Raw genomic sequence first — 16,540 nt, 5'->3', positions numbered from 1 at the left:
CAAGTATGTGATTTAGTAGCGCAAAAGAAAAAAATAAAAGCAACCAAGCAACTTACCTTTACAAGATAATGGAAGGCATGCCATTATACCAGAACATCCTTTTTTTTTTTTTTTACATTTATGTAACTAACAGTCAGACACTTCCTGTCACAAAAACATGCAGAAAACAAAACAAACAGAAACTAGCCTTTCCATTTGGGTTGCCTGTGCCGCATTGCTGTAATTCCTAAAAATTCCATTACGTCTTAACACGTTCCCTCTGAATCACCAGGAAAAAAAAAAACAGTTCCTTTTCTTCTGTTCATGAGATGGAGGAGGAAGTACAACGCACTTCGGTACCGTGTCGTGTCCTCTTTTGCTCCATCAATAAATCTCTAGACCTCATGCCTGGCAGTTCCAACCTCAGCAGAATCCTACCAATATATTCACTATCCGTCCTCTGCTTAACCGATTGGGTCGCTGGCGCAGCAGCTGCAGAGCCCAGACTTCCATCTTCCTGGTCCAGCTCTTCTGATGGTTTCCCATCAGAAGAGCTGGACTCTGCATTTCCCGGCACAGTCCTTCCCGCATATCCTGGGTCTTCCCGGGGTCTCCTCCCAGTTGGACAGGCCAGAACCACATCTCACCATGGAGGTGTCAAGGAGACATCCTGACCAGATGTCCAAGCTGCCCGACTCCTCTTAATGTGTGGGAGCAGAGACTGCGAGAATCCCTCTCAGATGGCTGAATTCCTCACTCTGTCTCTCAGGGAGAGGCCGGACATCCTGCGGAGAAGACTCATTTTGCCCTCTTGGATCCGCACCCTTGTTCTTTCGGTCACGACCCAAAGCTCATGACCATAGATGCAGTGAGGAATGTAGATCGACCGGCAAATTGATAGTCTTCACCATGACCGATCAGGCGCAGAGTCTGTGTCACTGCTGACCTTGCACCAATGCTCCAGTCGATTTTCCACTTCAAGACCCCTTGTTAGTTAAAACTCCCCCCGCTTGAGGTCGGATCTCTTCTCCGACCTGGAGTTGGATTTGAAGGTGCCGATCCTCAAGCCTGCCGCTTCACATTTGGGTGTGACCTGCTCAAGTGTGAGCCCAAAAATCACTGATGAAGCCAACAGAACCACATCATCTGCAAATAGCAGTGACCCAATCCTGAGCTAACGCACTGGATCCCCTTAACACCCTGGCTGCACCTGGGAATTCTGTCCGTAACGGTTGTGAACAGACTTGGTGACAATGGGAAGCCCTGGTGGAAGCGGACGTGCGCTGCATCACTGACAAGGGTCACACAAAAATCAATTTAATTGGAATGGATGCCATTTGTGTAAACAGCAGGATTACTGCACGGTCAGCTCTGCTGTTCAATCTTGGGCATAAAGAAATCAACCAATAATCTAAATCAGGGGTGGGCAAACTACGGCCCGCGGGCCGATTTTGGCCCTCACCAGTTTCCAGTGCGGCCCGCGAGCTCTTTAACTACCAATATCAGCAAAATTTTATCTTAGTCAATATTCATTATGCACTTTATTTTCATCATTAAAATAATATTTTCTTTGGTGTTTCAAAATTGTCGATTCAAAATGAATGAATTTAAAGTAAAATATTAATGTTTTTTTTTTATTTTAATGGTATGGTATAAAGCGAAAGTTTTGATTATTGCGGCCCGCTGTCTTAATATACTATCTCCATGCGGCCGGCGGATAAAAATGTTTGCCCACCCCTGATCTAAATGATTAATAAGTTCATCCCAGATGTTCACATCAACTCCAATTCTTTTAATGCAAATTGTGCGTTGCTCTGCGGTAAAAGCAACCTGCCGCGCCAGTTGGATCACCCAGGCCCAGTGGGCGGAGGGAAAGGTGAAGTTAGCATCCAGGAGACGGAGAGAAGGAGCACAAGTGAAGAGCGGGAGGCTGCGGTGAAGCAACAGGTGAGGTGTTTTTCAAAGTTCATATCTTTTTCTATCTTATAGTAATGAAGGTCTTTTTAAAAATACATGTTTGTATTATTGTATTAAACAGCCGGCTTGTTGTGCTACTTGTAGTTACCATTCAGATTTGTTGTCTTTAAAAAAACCCTTGTCTTTTTACTTTATTTCATCACCCCTTTACATGCTGTCAAATAATTCCCTTGTCCATCCCACATGTCAAGTTCTATACTATTTTTATGAGCAGTTCATACAACGTCTATAAAAGTTTCCCTACAGCTTCCAAGAACAGGAAGTGCACGCTTCATATTCCTGTGAGAACACACATCAAAACGCTTGCCTGTTTATCTGTGTGTGACAACTGTGAGGCCGGATTGTGTTCAGCCGGTGAAAGGATGTAAGAGGTTATATAGAGGTTGATAAGCGAAGGTTGGAGCACGGTTTTAATCGAGGGAATTACATCCTGATCTCATTTAATTAATGTGTTATTAAGCAGATATTACCAAACGTGTCCGTATTTAAAAGCTGTTTCACAATAGCTTTTGCGGCTTGTGTTCCTCGTGGCTTTGGCATTTCAACCGGCAGGATTAACCTGTGACAATAGAACAACAGCAGCTGAATTTTTTTCAAATGACTCATTTGAGTCATTACAAAGACTAAGGGTAATAAAACCTCTTAACTCAATTGCTGATATGTCTGTGATAATGATCATCTGATTGAAAAAAATTATCCAAACTGATCAATCCAATGGGTTTGATTTTAGTCATTTAAAACTTGTTTTTAAACCTTTCCAGAAACTGCCTTGAGCAGGTTTAAAACCTGTTGCAAACTTCAGGGAACTGATTTTTTTATATTTATTAACATCAAATTTTGCTAACAAGCTGTGATAAATCATCTGTGCATCCAGCAACACGATGGCCTTCTTAAATCAGAGTTAAGAGCGGATTCAGCTTCGCAAGCTGGACTAGCAGGCAGAGTTCTCGACTCCAGTTCTCTACATTGTCACAAACATATCTTGATGTTATCTAGATTTTTGAAGGGGTCGGAATCCTGGAGCTGTTTTGAAAGAAAAATTGTGTAATTTCCATGTCTGCCTTGTTTATTCTCATTAATCATCTCACTTGTGTAACTTCACCAAAAGGATTCTTTTGGTGAAGTGTTGTATATTTTGGGCTTACAAATTACAAGTTACAAATGATCACCCTGACTTCAGAGAACAACCAACCCGTTTGATTCTTTCTCACTTTGGCTTCATTTTCATTTGAAGCGCTTTTTGTGAAACCGTGTCATGACTAACCCATCTATGGGGACCTCTGAAGATGTAGAGGACGGGGACTCCGTTTTCGCTGGGAACGCAAGTGACTTGAAATATTAGACTGCATCGCGTATCTCCTGGCTGTGAGAGCGGCTCACCGGCCTCGAACGGCATTCCTTCGGCTGTTGGAGAACTGGTGCTACCTGTCCTGCGGCTGCATGTCTGCTAGTACATCTAAACAAGCTCAAGGCTGCATTTCAATGTCAACTGTCTTATTGGTTCAAAAAAGATTAAATGTGTCAAGGGTCAATCAATCGAAAAATGACACATGATTTGGATAAAGTGACAGCACAACTTCCATATGTTTAGAAACCCAGATTAGGAAACATTTCTTTTGTTGGTTTAGAACAGAGCATTTATCATTAATGTAGAACTATTTAGCATAAAGAAATGTAAAAGTCAAGATGTTGTTGACTGTAATTCAGGCCCAAAAACAATAGTCTTGACCAAGGATTTGACCTTTGACCTATTAAGTAAAGCAGTGAAGCCGGGTTTTAAAAACCTGCCCCCTTTTCTTCATTTGGGTTTGAAGCGTGAGGAATAAAGTCATTATTATCCAAATCTCCCCAAGAGCTGTAGGAAAGGATAATTATGTTATCTGACTGTAGAAATCACAAATCTGTATTACATTAACCTTGCTTTGAGAAAAATCACTATTTATTTGTGATGTAACGGGCAAACATTACATCACCCACAATCTACTTTTGCTATGTACATGAACTAGCTCAGAATGACATCCCTCTCTGACATGCAGAAGATAAGATTGTAAACAAAGAAATAACACTGAGGATGAATCTTCAATCTTTGTAGTTACTGCTAACAGTTAAGACAATTCATATTTCATGATATTTCTTATTCTTCCTCCTTTCTACTATTATCTATTACTGTTATGTTTTTTACGTGAAACTCTGGCACAACAATTTGCTTCGGGATTAATAAAGTTGTTCTCATCTCATCTCATCTCATGAAACCCTAAAATGATTGATAATTTTCCTGGAGAAGTGTTGTGCACATTGGTAAAACACCCGCTTATACCAACAACTGCACTGCGGTGGTGAGAGACTCATGACATAATAATAACTAGACCCTGAAAGACACTAAACTGGCAGCTCCAAACAGATATTTTCGAGAGAAAGCTACAAGTGTGTTAGGTAAAGTGTTGTATCTTGACAACATTTGCACCCCCAGCATTTGAAAGTCTGCCCTTAAAATCTATATTTTGATTTTTCAGCCAATTTTCTCATAACTAATGAGTCTTTGTCCTTGCTTATTTCTGACTTTTTTCCATATTAGTTATGGAATTTGATATTTTAGAAGTTCATTTATTAACCTGAAACACCACAGTTGCAGTAGAAATACCGAGATGACGATGCATGGGACGTCCAGGGCTAGGGTTATGTACGACTGTTCAGACGGCGTTGTTTGTGACGAAGGCTTCTGTCGTCTCTTCAAGTCAAACCCTCCGACGGTATGCTCGCGTCCGCTTTGTATTGTTTCCATCGGATATGTTGTTGCAAATGCAACATGACGGGGGTAAATCCAGGATGTAGAGTTAATCTTGTTTATTCAAGGCATTGTAATAGCGATCGACAGCATGCATGTGGCGATGTCATCACCCGCTTACCCTTCAAGAGCACTTTCTTTTCGGGCATCAGACATGCACCAGCTACAATTAAGAAGTGAATAAGAATGAAGAAATAACAGCTACAACCTTTTCTTTCTATTTCAAAAAGTTCTTCCGCCTTTAACTTTGGATTTGGGTGACCCTACCAGGACATAAAACAACTGATGAAATTAAGAAAGCCAGATACATGAAGTTCTTTGTCAAGCGATATTTATCCTTGAATCTGAGTGGAAATTGAAACCTAGAAATTTGGAAGTACGGTGGCGTGTGTGTTGATGCCTCTACAGGGGCCCTTACTGGTGTGGACTTGTTGTTCTTGTATCTGCGTGGGTTCCCTCCAGGTTCTCTGGTCGTCTCGCAGTCCAAAAACATGCAGCAGGTGAATTGGAGGGTGTAAATGGCCCCGACATGTAATCGGGAGGATGAATCGTCGTATGTCTCTGTATGTGGTCCAGTCCAGGGTGAAGCCGTCCAATGACAGCTGGGATTGGCTCCGGCCCCTTCTGCATCCCTGAGTGCAGTATAGGCGGTGCAGCTGATGAAACGTTTCTAGTCGCCGGAGGTTATACTTTGGAAGCCCAGCCAGTTTATCTACGATTCACCACCGACTCAGCTTCAAGCGTGCAAAGCCGGTGCCCGCTGGTTCTGTCAGTTGCAGCTCTGGCCCTTTGCGCACAAGGATTATACACGATTTGTGCTCCTTTCTGCAGAGAGCCTCTGATTTTCCACACAAAGAGTTAAACGGCCGGCCAGCTGTCGAACTGATACCACGCTCTGATTTAAACCGTCGCTTCACGTCAGAGGCGGGAAAGTCACGCGTTGTCACTTCCCGTATATCCTGCTTTACAGCTTTCGGTATATCTTGGACTTCTTTGCAAACAAAGACTTGGGATGCATGTCTTAAGAGAGGGGCCGTGGCAACAAATGCTGCTTAAACGCTGTGGGCGTGAGAGCTGTGGTGGTGCAAGACACACGCTGTGACATTGCTGCAGGACTGGCAGGATTTGCATTTGCTAAATTTCAGACAACCCTTTTTATATCTGCACATATAAATCTGCTTTTATAACCCATGGTGACCAAAGAAAGCTTACAAAGTAACAACGCTCCATACAACACGGCATGCGTTTAAAAGCCACAAACTGACTCGGGAGCTCCGTGCTTTCTGTTACGTAAAACTAGAAGTCAGACTTTTTTTTTTGGCGGGATTAGCTATTGAATTACAATTTTTGCATAGCAGGGAAGATGCACATTTTCTCACTCTTGTGATTTCAAATTGTTTTTATCCACTGAGATCAATGCAGTGTATTACTATGATACTCTGTATCAGCTTCCAAGGAAGAGCTAATACGTGACATTTTACAACATAATAATGATTGTTAAATACATAATTGAAACTTAACCAGTCATTATAATAACTTTTATGACTTTATTAAGGGCCTCTCCTTAAATGACTGATGTGAAACTGAATCTAAACAACAGAACAAACTATCAGATTGAGAGTGAATGAATGGGGTGAACTGGGTTTCCACTACAAAACTAAACTCAAACCAGTACATCCAGTTTAAGGGTCAGGAAGTACCAAGATAGTACGTGGCAATAATACTTTTTACCTGGAGGAGAGTGTATTATTAGGTAATTACACTGCAAGGTTTTGTTTTGGTTTTGTTGTTTGTTTGTTTTTTGTTGCCACAGTTTTAGCAATTCAACACCTTTGAGGGAAACTCATGGGGCGACAGCGAAAACCAAACGCCGTCTCCGTAAACACGAGGGCAAACAACTGCTGAGTATGAGAGGAAGGTCGTGAGACGCCTCTCTTCCGTAGTTGCAGTCTTAGCGTTTCACATCGACTGACCCGTTTGAGTTATTTTGATTTGCATAACAGAGAGACCAACAGCTAGAAGGTAATCCATCATGTTTTGTGACAACCGGGTTATTTCTGTCTCTCTCTCAGATCGAGGTTGGTGATTATGGCGCTCCCTGCTGCCTTCCTGTCTGAAGACCAGTTCACCTGTTCCATCTGTCTGGACGTTTTTACCAACCCGGTGTCGACTCCATGCGGCCACAGTTTCTGTCAGGCCTGCATCTCCTCCTACTGGGACGGGGGCGGAAACACCAAGGCCTACCAGTGTCCCATGTGCAAAGAATCCTTTCGCAAGCGTCCGGAATTACAAATCAACCGAACACTTAAGGAGATCACGGAGCAGTTCAAGAAAGTGGCTAACACCAGAGTTCCGCCGGATGGAAGGGTCGAAGGAAGGGAGGAGTATCCCGCCCCGAACTTTCGACCTCAACACGCGCAGTCTCCATCCTCCCGGCCGGCGGGAATGCCAGAGGGGATCTTCACAGAAATGATGAGTCGCTTCCAGCGCCTGCCGAATCCCAGCACGGCAAATCCGGGCGAACCTCACCCCGAAAGTCCTGCCCCAGTCGGTCGCCACCTGTCTGTTAGTACACCGAACAATGAGCATCATGATCCACCTCCGCCCTATTCACCTCCTCGCAGGTACACTATCCCTAACCTCAACACTTTTAATGCTTTTAACCTTGGAGTGGTTTGCTTGGTCTGGTGTGAACACAACGTGACCGAGATGATCGCAATTTCAAGGTCCAAACCCAAGACCCCCCCCCTTCAGACAAGGTTGCCACAATCAGACCCCAGTCCAAGCTACAGCAGCTTATTTAAATTTAATAATCACCTGACAGAAAAAGATTTCTTTAACATTTTTCCATGTTTTTTTTTTTTTTTTTTTTTTTTTTAAACACCTATATTGAAGTTTTCACTTGAGCTCACTGATCGGAGTTACAGTAGGAAGCACGTTCCAAGTTCGGGCTAAAGGTCAAACCTTGTCAAAGTGAATTGGATGTAAATGATGGAATGAGGATAGGTGTGTTTGTTTTATTCATTTGATTTGAAATAATTAAATGCCGCTCCTTGTGCGTCTTTAACTTTGATCAAATCTCTGCTATCCCCATCATTTGAGATAATGAACATCTCATCCTTCTTTACTCCTTAATCAGCCTTTTTTTTTTTTTTTTTTTAAATGTTGCTGTAATTTTATGGCAACGACAATCGCGCGCAGCTGAAGAGTTGCTATATTGGGAGAAATTATCAGCAAACCGACGGAATCACATCTTTATCTGGGGGTTGCGACAGGTACACGCTGAGCAGCCCCGGTGTCTCCTCGCCCAGCCTGCCTTTGTGCCCGATCCACCTCAGAGGTCGGGAGTTCTTCTGTCAAACGGATAACAGCTGTGTGTGCAACATCTGCGTGGAGAAAGGAGAGCACCAGGGACACAGCATCATCCCCGCCAAGCAAGAGTGGCACATCAAGAAGGTCGGATCTTTACTCAAATAACGCAGAATCACACCAAAAATTCTTAATAACAAGAATTGATTGACATACCATTACAAAAAAAAAAGCTGGAATCTGTTAAAAATCTCATGGATTCAAGGTGAAAAAAAATAAATCTCAAATGGAAAAATCAATTAATACAAAGAAGGGACAGTGGGGTGACAGATCCTCAACCGGTCCTTTCAGAAATTCCAAAATAATATTCAAAGACAGATTCAAGTCAAGTCAGATTTTATTTATATAACGCTGAATCACAACACAGGTGTCTCATGCCATTTTCTATGAGGTCTGGACTGCACTCTTTAAGATTTAAACATCTCTCTGTGAGCAAACAGTTGGCAAAGTCAGCGAGGAAAAACCTTGGATAGATCGGAGCGTAATCGTGTGTGAGTGTGCGTGTGCGTGCGTGTGTGTGTGTGTCTGTGTGCGTGTGCTACTAACATGATCCAGTAATAATAATAATCCAGAAATAATAATAATAATAATAATAAGAATAATAATTTAATAAAAAATAATAAAAACAATAAAAATATTATTGTATAAATTATTATATAAAATTATTATTATATAAATTATTACATAAAATTATTAATATATATATATATATATTATTATTATTATTATTGTTATTATTATTGTTATGGCGGATGCCTCACAAGACGGCTGCAGCTGATGAAGACACACCGCTTTTGGGAGCCTACAAACTGAGAAAGCCCAAAAACTCGGGAGAACATACTGTGAGAGGTTACTATCATGCATTGATGAAGGGATATGTGCGCAGACGGTGAGGTGAAGGTATCCGAGTGAACATAATGTTCATGAGAGGATGATGCCAAATGTTGCATTTTCAATCATAACAGTTGATCCAGATAGTATTTTGTATTTGGTGTTGGAAATCACTAACCATTCTGTGGGTAACCGCCAAATGTGACTTTGCGGTGACTTTCGGAGGTGATATTTCATTGCTTTTGAGTCAAATATTGAAATTCAATCTTACTTTCATCCTCAAATAAAACAGTCTGGAATATTTCCTACCTAAAGCTGACATCTTTCTGAATTTAAAGGATTAAATACAATTTCCTTTGGCTTGACAGCTTGTAAATTAACAAACACAAGAATATTTGGATCTCTTAACGTCACGAGTATGTCCAAATTGGAAAATCTTTCGTAAAAACCCCGCTGACAGTACGTATGTATTTTGTCTTTCTTTCTTCTACAGCTGTCATGAAGTCAGATGCAATTGAAGTGTCAAATTGGCAGTGAAGTTCCAAATGGTGATATTTATTTTGGATAAAGGCTGAAAAAATGCATTTTTTTTTGTTTCATCCAGGCCCAGTTGGGCATTGCAGAGGTGGAGTTGAAGGATCTCATCTGTGAGAGGGAGCGGAAACTGGAGGAGATACATCACGCCCTGGAGATCATACAGGTGACGTTGATGTCCGTCGTAAGGTTGGTCATCTTTTTAGGCTCAGGCTTGTTTTTAAACAGAAAGTTTAGCATCTTCAAAACAGACTTGACGGCCCTGTCCCGAAAAGTCATGGAGAGATCGTGCTCATCTAGCAAAACTTACACTTACATGAGGGTAATTTCCATAAAGCTGCTTTGAGCCAAAATGTTTGATGTCTTAGATCAGTGGTTCTTAACCTTGTTGGAGGTACTGAACCCCACCTGTTTTACATGCGCATTCACCGAACCCTTCTTTATTGGATCGAGGATCGTTTCGTCGATGGGTACAAAGAACAGGCAGAGTAGCCTTTTCATCGAATCTGGCTCCCTTCACCTTGAATTCAGCAAGCGCTATGTTCTTGTAGTTCCCATCTCCATGCAGCTTAAGGAAGCCTTCCCTTAGTTTTGCCGGTGCTGGACTAGAATTGCTCATCTTGTCTTTGCAAATCATGCAGTTAGGACATCGATTCCAATCACGTTCCGTCATACATGTGAATCCGTATTGTATGTATTCTTCCGACCGCTTTCTTTTTTTGCCCGACATAATTAGTATGAAGGGATTCAAATATTAAGTAAGAAATCACATGACGTGCCATCACGACAGTCACAAGTTACTACAACTGAGCGCGCCAAAATCCCTGCAGCACGGATAGGCCAAGCTATGTAGCGTGATCACCTGCAGCCAGTGATGTCATCACCAATGTGTGTCTTGACCTCCGCCGAACCCCTGAGACTGACTCACCGAACCCCTGGGGTTCGATCGAACCCAGGTTAAGAACCACTGTCTTAGATGATTACAAAAATATAGCTGACCATGGTAATGGCAATTAGCGGAGGGAGTGAGGGAAATTGGAAAAAATAAAAAAAGAACATTTCAGAATATATCGATTGGGAATGGATCTGTATTTTGATGAAATACAAGTAGAAGCCAGACAAATATAAGGAAGTGTTTTTCTTCAGATATGATCCAATTAGCACCAGATTGCTAGCAGTTTGGATGACATCGCTCAAGTTGTTAACCAAGAAGTTGGTCAAAGGTCAAAGGTCAAATGAATTCATATCCATTAGCTGCTCACGGCTTTCGGATTGAACGAACCGTTCATGTCTTTCAGCCCACAGCTAAGGTAGAGACAGATGCGACCATTGCCATATTTTCCCACCTGATCTCCATGATTGAGCATTGCCTGGCTGAAGTCATAGAGGTAATAATAATTACTCATAATGATGTGGCAGCTCTCGTTTATGGTTAATATTTCCAGGTGAGGGGTCGTTGTCGCCTGTGAGTAAATGACAACTCTCTAGCGGAAACGATCGCTTGAGACTAACACTGTACCGGCTAAATGGCGTCCATCGATCTGGTGACTTCCAGGTAATAGAAATGAAGCGGCGAGCGGCAGAGCAAGAGGCTCAGATTCTGCTGCGGGAGGTGGAGGAGGAGATAACCCGGCTGAAAAAGAGGAGCGCCGAACTGAGCCAGCTCGCTATGTCTGAAGACTACGTTCAGTTTCTCCAGGTTCGATCTGCTACAAACTTCTCCCGTTGGATAAACGTCCTCCCAGACCCAGAAACCCAGAAACCCTGTACATTCATTTGGACCGTCGGTCACGATTCTTTTGGTCAAATGTCTTTTTTGTGTGGAGCCATAGTCTTCTTGTCAACATCCTCTACACTAACCGCCCTGAGATTTTTTTCACCCGAACATCAGCCTTATCGTATTGTCAACACTTGCCATCTTGGCCATCGTGTGTACATTCTGATCTTGGGTTTCATTTATTCCAACATGTATTATGAAAAAAATCCTCAGAATAAATCAGATAATTGTTTAGAGCAAACCTCTTGAGATTTTAATTTTCCACTAATTGCTTTCACAGCTTGTAAGATAATCATCTTCTCTTATGAACCCCATATGAGACCAAAAATTCTCTGTGACAATGACCTACTAGAGGAGGCGAGGAATAATCACGCAACGCAATCGTATGGTCGTTCAGTTCTGTGGCATTCCCTGGCACTTAAGGGTCTATGAAAATTTTTCTGGAAGGTTGTTTTTATCTCCAAAAAATCTGTTCTCTGCTTGCAGAGCTTCCCCACCTTCTCCACTCCACCACAGGTCAAGGACAGACCTAATGTTTCTTTCGCTCCTGAGCTGACTTCTGGCAAGATTCTCAAGACCGTCTGTGAAATGTCAGAGCGGTTTCAGGAGGAGATCCAGAAGCTGCCTGAAGTCTGTAAGTCTGTTGTCATTCTCTGAAAGAGAGAGACTATAAGATTTATAAATGTATTGAAAGAGCCTTTTTTTAAATATTTTTTTCAAGCCATACACAAAGGGGTTTAATAACATTTATGATACAAATTTAGTTTCATTTTGTTCAGGATCATCTTAACCCTCCACGATAAGGTCAACTAACTCAAGTTTAATTTTTCAGGCCGGCAAATCTTGTTTGACCAATCAGTGGCGAGGCCCAATCCGAGTAAGATTCTGATTCAGATATCTCTAATATTAATATTAATATTAAATATTATAGTATATAATCATATTAATGTATTATATAAGTATATCATAATTATTATATCGATATTTATATCAATTTTTTGACTCCATTAAATGCAACAAATAAATCCATATTTAAGTTGTTTTTTTTATTTCAAATACACAGAGGTAAGAAGAGTTCAAGAGTACGCAGGTAATTTTCTGAATAAACATGTATACTTGTTTTTTTTTTTTTGTTGTTTTTTTTTGCATAATCCATTTATTTATCTATCTCTCTGAACCTTGTCAGTAAACATCATGCTGGACTCCAACACGGCCCACCCCCGCCTCATCATCTCAGATGATGGGAAGCAGGTTTACTGCGGGGATCGCCATCAACTGCTGCCGGACAACCCCGAGCGCTTCGACCGCGTGGTGTGTGTGCTGGCTCGCCAGGGCTTCTCCACAGGAAGGCATTACTGGGAGGTAATTAGAAGATAATCAATCCCCTATGAGTCTAATACTGTATACAGATTCAGCACTAGCTCCAACTTGATTTGTTAAAAAAGGTGAATTCATCGATAACAAGTGTTGATGATGTTCACTTCCATCCATGCCTTTTTATTGTGTGTGATCAATATATTGATCACAGTGGGTACTGAACATTTAAATATATGTGCAATTTGTCTCCAAGCAACACTCATCCGGGTCAGAATGGGGGAAAAGCAAGATTGAGATTCCATTTGTTTTATATAAAATCCCATTTTAGTATTCATTAATCTATGATCTATATATGAAGAACGTACCGCTTTTCTCTGTAGCTTCCAAAGAAGCAATTCATTATAGATCAAATTACAATGTCATGCTGGAGGATTGGATGGCATTAACACAGCATTGTCTGCATAGTAATTTATTTAATTATCATCCATATATACATTATTGGCAGTTTTTCTTTTGTTGATTGTTGGTGATTTCCAGTTGACTCTGACATGAATGATGGCTGATCATGCTGTCTTGCACCCTCGAAAAATATGTATGGCATGTAGTTGCAAGTCTTGACGATAGATTATGCTATTTAAGTGATTTAATTTTGTGTATACGCCAACAAACAAAAATAAATCAAAAGATTAAAAAAACTGTATTGGTATCTCATACTTGAATGGGTAATAGGCTGGATTCTACCAGATTGCTTTGCAAAATAATACTAATAATAATAATAATAATAATAATTAATTTTTCAAATGTTTTAAATATTTTAAAATTTTACAGGATGGTACATTTTGGTAAAATATCTTGTAAGAAATTCACTTTTGAAAGGATCTGTTTGTTTTATTCTGTGTATTTTTTCTTAGATGTAATTCATGTGCAATAACTAGATAACCTTTATAAACCATCAGACTGAAAAAGAAAACTCTCAGAGAAAAAAATGCCTGACACATCCATCCATTCGTCTTCTGCCGCTCATCCTGCACTCAGGGTAGCGGGGGATGCCGGAGTGTATCCCAGCTGTCGTGGGCCGAGAGGCGGGGTACACCCGGACTGGTCACCAGTCAATCGCAGGGGTGCCTTACACCTCCTGTATTTGAAATATAAACTTGAGACTTGCAATGACCTCCTTTATCCCTTTGAAAGTTTCCACAAACATGAAAGAAAAGTTAAATCGACCGAGTCGCTACCGTTGGAGAAACTCTGTGCATCCAGAAAATAACAAACCTGCCTCCACTGCTCTCCTCCAGGTGGAGGTGGGAGGAAAGACTGACTGGGACCTGGGAGTTGCCAGCAGATCGATCACTCGAAAGGGCAAGATCACCGTTAGCCCCGCTAACGGCTACTGGTTCCTGAGTCTGAGGGATCAAACCGACTATGCCTTCCGCACAGATCCATCAACCAACCTGACGGTCGGCCAACGACCATCCCGCATCGGCATCTACGTGGACTGTGACAAAGGGATTCTGTCCTTTTACAACGTGGAAGCCAGAGTCCTCATCTACACCTTTACAGATTCTTTCCCCGACACCATCCATCCTTTCTTCAGTCCTTGTACCAATAAGTCAGGGAGGAACGAGGCCCCGCTGATCATTTGCCCCGTTTCAATGAGCAAATGAAATCATGCTATGAGAAATCATACATCCCTAAGCTGATGCTGGAGGAAGACTGAGCTTTGCAAATGTACCTTCATTATTATGCAAATAAGATATGCTTTCATAAAACAAAAAACAAAAAAAAAAAAACCTGCTGCCCAAAGAGTTCTGCTTCTCAAAGAATTAATAAAGCCTTAATAAACACTTAATGTTATTGTGCCTCCTTTGAACAAACATTCCACCATATTAGGACTTCTTTTAGCCTTGATGCCCTTCAACAGACGTCACCCTGGCAAATAAATCAGAAGCAACACCACCTCTAAGATTCAGCACTGAACCAACTCCGTCCCTCCGACCCTTACACTGTGATAGTCTAAACCTGTTCTCTTTCTAAAACCAAAGGGATCAGTTCTTGAATGATAAGGGTCTGATTACCACCATTTCCAGAATTCTTCTTCTTCTCCTCTCGGCTTTTCCCTTCAGGGGTCGCCACAGCAAATCAACCGTCTCCATTTAACCCTGTTCTCTGGATCCTCCTCTCTCACACCAACTACCTTCATATCCTCTCTCTCTACGTCCGTAAATCCTCTCGTTCTTCTTCCACTGGACCTCCAATTCCAGCACTGCACTCTAACATCAGCACTGTTTCTACTAACTGTGTCAGATCAGTTACCCCAAAATGAAATACCATTTTCATTTTCCATCTACTTCCTGAGTTTGTGCTGATTCAATAAATCAAAACAAAGTTACCACCTACACTTGGAATAAAGCATAGCTTCTACTGTGTTTTTACAGATGGCTCTTAACAGCTTTGTCCTTTAACTTATCTTTTATTCTCTCAAAGTGCCTGAGCTGACAACTTTTAAAGACTTATTGACCCTTGTGAAGCATGGGAAATGAGTTTTTAACTCTAACTCTTATAATACATGAAATCACAGTTTTAACCATGTTATTAATCGTCTGCAGGGTTTTTTTTCTCACTCTCACTTATTTTATCATCTTAAACACTTTTACACTTCTAACATTATTATGAACTAGGAAGTTGTTTTAAGACATCAATAAGTTGAAAGATCACTTTCATCATGCCAAAATAGCCTGATGTATTGTATGAGTCTTTTTTTGTGGTCTCATCAAATGCTGCTGATTCATCATCTTGCTGGCTCGCTCCTGTGAATTCTTAAATGCATTTAAGATGCATTAAATGCATTTGATGCTAACTGTATGCATTTCTCAACTTCTTCTTTTGTTTTAGTGCAAAAGAGGTAAATTATAAAAATATTATAACATATTATATTTATATTAAACTCTTACTCTTAAAAATATGTGACAAATTAATATTAAAAATGAATAGTAAAAAAGAATTGATGAAATTACAACCTAAAAATATTGTTGAGTTAAAAGAGAAAATCTTTACACTGTGGGAAAATTTGCCTCTAGAACGTATCAGAAAATTGATTTGTAGTTACTGGTGGCTATTCTGGTTATAAAATCAATCCTTTTAATTTTGCATTTTTTTGCTATCTTTTTTGTGGTTTTTATAGAAATAAGAAAAGATAGTTTAACAATGTCACTGGATGTTTTTTTTTTTTTTTTTCAAATTTTGAAGCAAAAAATGCATTGCAAAGTTACTTTTTCATTTCTTCATTGCCCGTTTTTTTTTTTAAACCCACTGTCTAAAACCCCCAGATGCATTAAAAAATGGCACGGTCCACAGTAACACAAAGATTTGATTTCAGGCAGGGCCACAAAATATTGTTCCGAAGGTTGCAATTAGCCCGCGGGCCACAAGTCCGAGACCCCTGATTTACAATTTCCTGCAGGACAGATATGCCTCTCTGTCAGTGCTTGTGCTGCCTGAAACACACAACTAAATCAATATCTGATCGAAAAGAACCCGTTTAATGAAGATCCAAGGCAGTTTATCTCATGTTATACCAGATATATGGAGATGAAACCACTCTCAAATCAGTAAATTCTTTTTAGGGAGTGGCAGCTGCAGCTGAAGAGGAAATAATATGGGGAAAAGAACTGTCTTTCCTGATCTGACAGAACAAAATGCACTTCACTCGAACAAAACAATTCATGTTCATTATTATGGATGTGCGCTTGCTTTCTGAATCCACTGGACTGAGATCACATGAAAATTAATAATAACTAACTTTAGCTTCAACCTTTCGTCACTCCTCTGGTTACTCTTTCGTTCCGGATTAAAAGCCCAAGCAAGTAACCTTCTTGTTCACCTGCAAGTTTCATTATAGATCCCTCCGTTGTTGCGTTGTTGAGCCTCCACTCCTGGTAGGTCTATCAAGGAACTCAAATCCTCCTTGAGTA

At 40.8% G+C, this 16,540-nt stretch overlaps 1 protein-coding gene across 1 annotated transcript; it reads left to right on the top strand.

Moving 5' to 3' along the window:
- Positions 1–1,867: 1,867 nt before the first annotated feature.
- btr01 (bloodthirsty-related gene family, member 1) lies at positions 1,868–14,414 on the top strand. Its single transcript, XM_086142369.1, has 11 exons — positions 1,868–1,926; positions 6,814–7,365; positions 8,017–8,197; positions 9,546–9,641; positions 10,774–10,863; positions 11,031–11,174; positions 11,739–11,886; positions 12,085–12,129; positions 12,316–12,342; positions 12,439–12,614; positions 13,865–14,414. Exons 2-11 carry the CDS (start codon positions 6,830–6,832, stop codon positions 14,231–14,233), a joined length of 1,812 nt encoding a protein of 603 aa, XP_085998495.1. The 5' UTR covers positions 1,868–1,926; positions 6,814–6,829; the 3' UTR covers positions 14,234–14,414.
- Positions 14,415–16,540: the final 2,126 nt, after the last annotated feature.

Source organism: Fistularia commersonii, chromosome 35, assembly GCF_037954325.1.
Source record: "Fistularia commersonii isolate RoL2024-O1a breed Wild chromosome 35, RoL_Fcom_v1.0, whole genome shotgun sequence".
NCBI lineage: Eukaryota > Metazoa > Chordata > Actinopteri > Syngnathiformes > Fistulariidae > Fistularia > Fistularia commersonii.
Note: the sequence above shows the minus strand (reverse complement) of the source record. Positions and strands in the feature narration are given on the sequence as shown.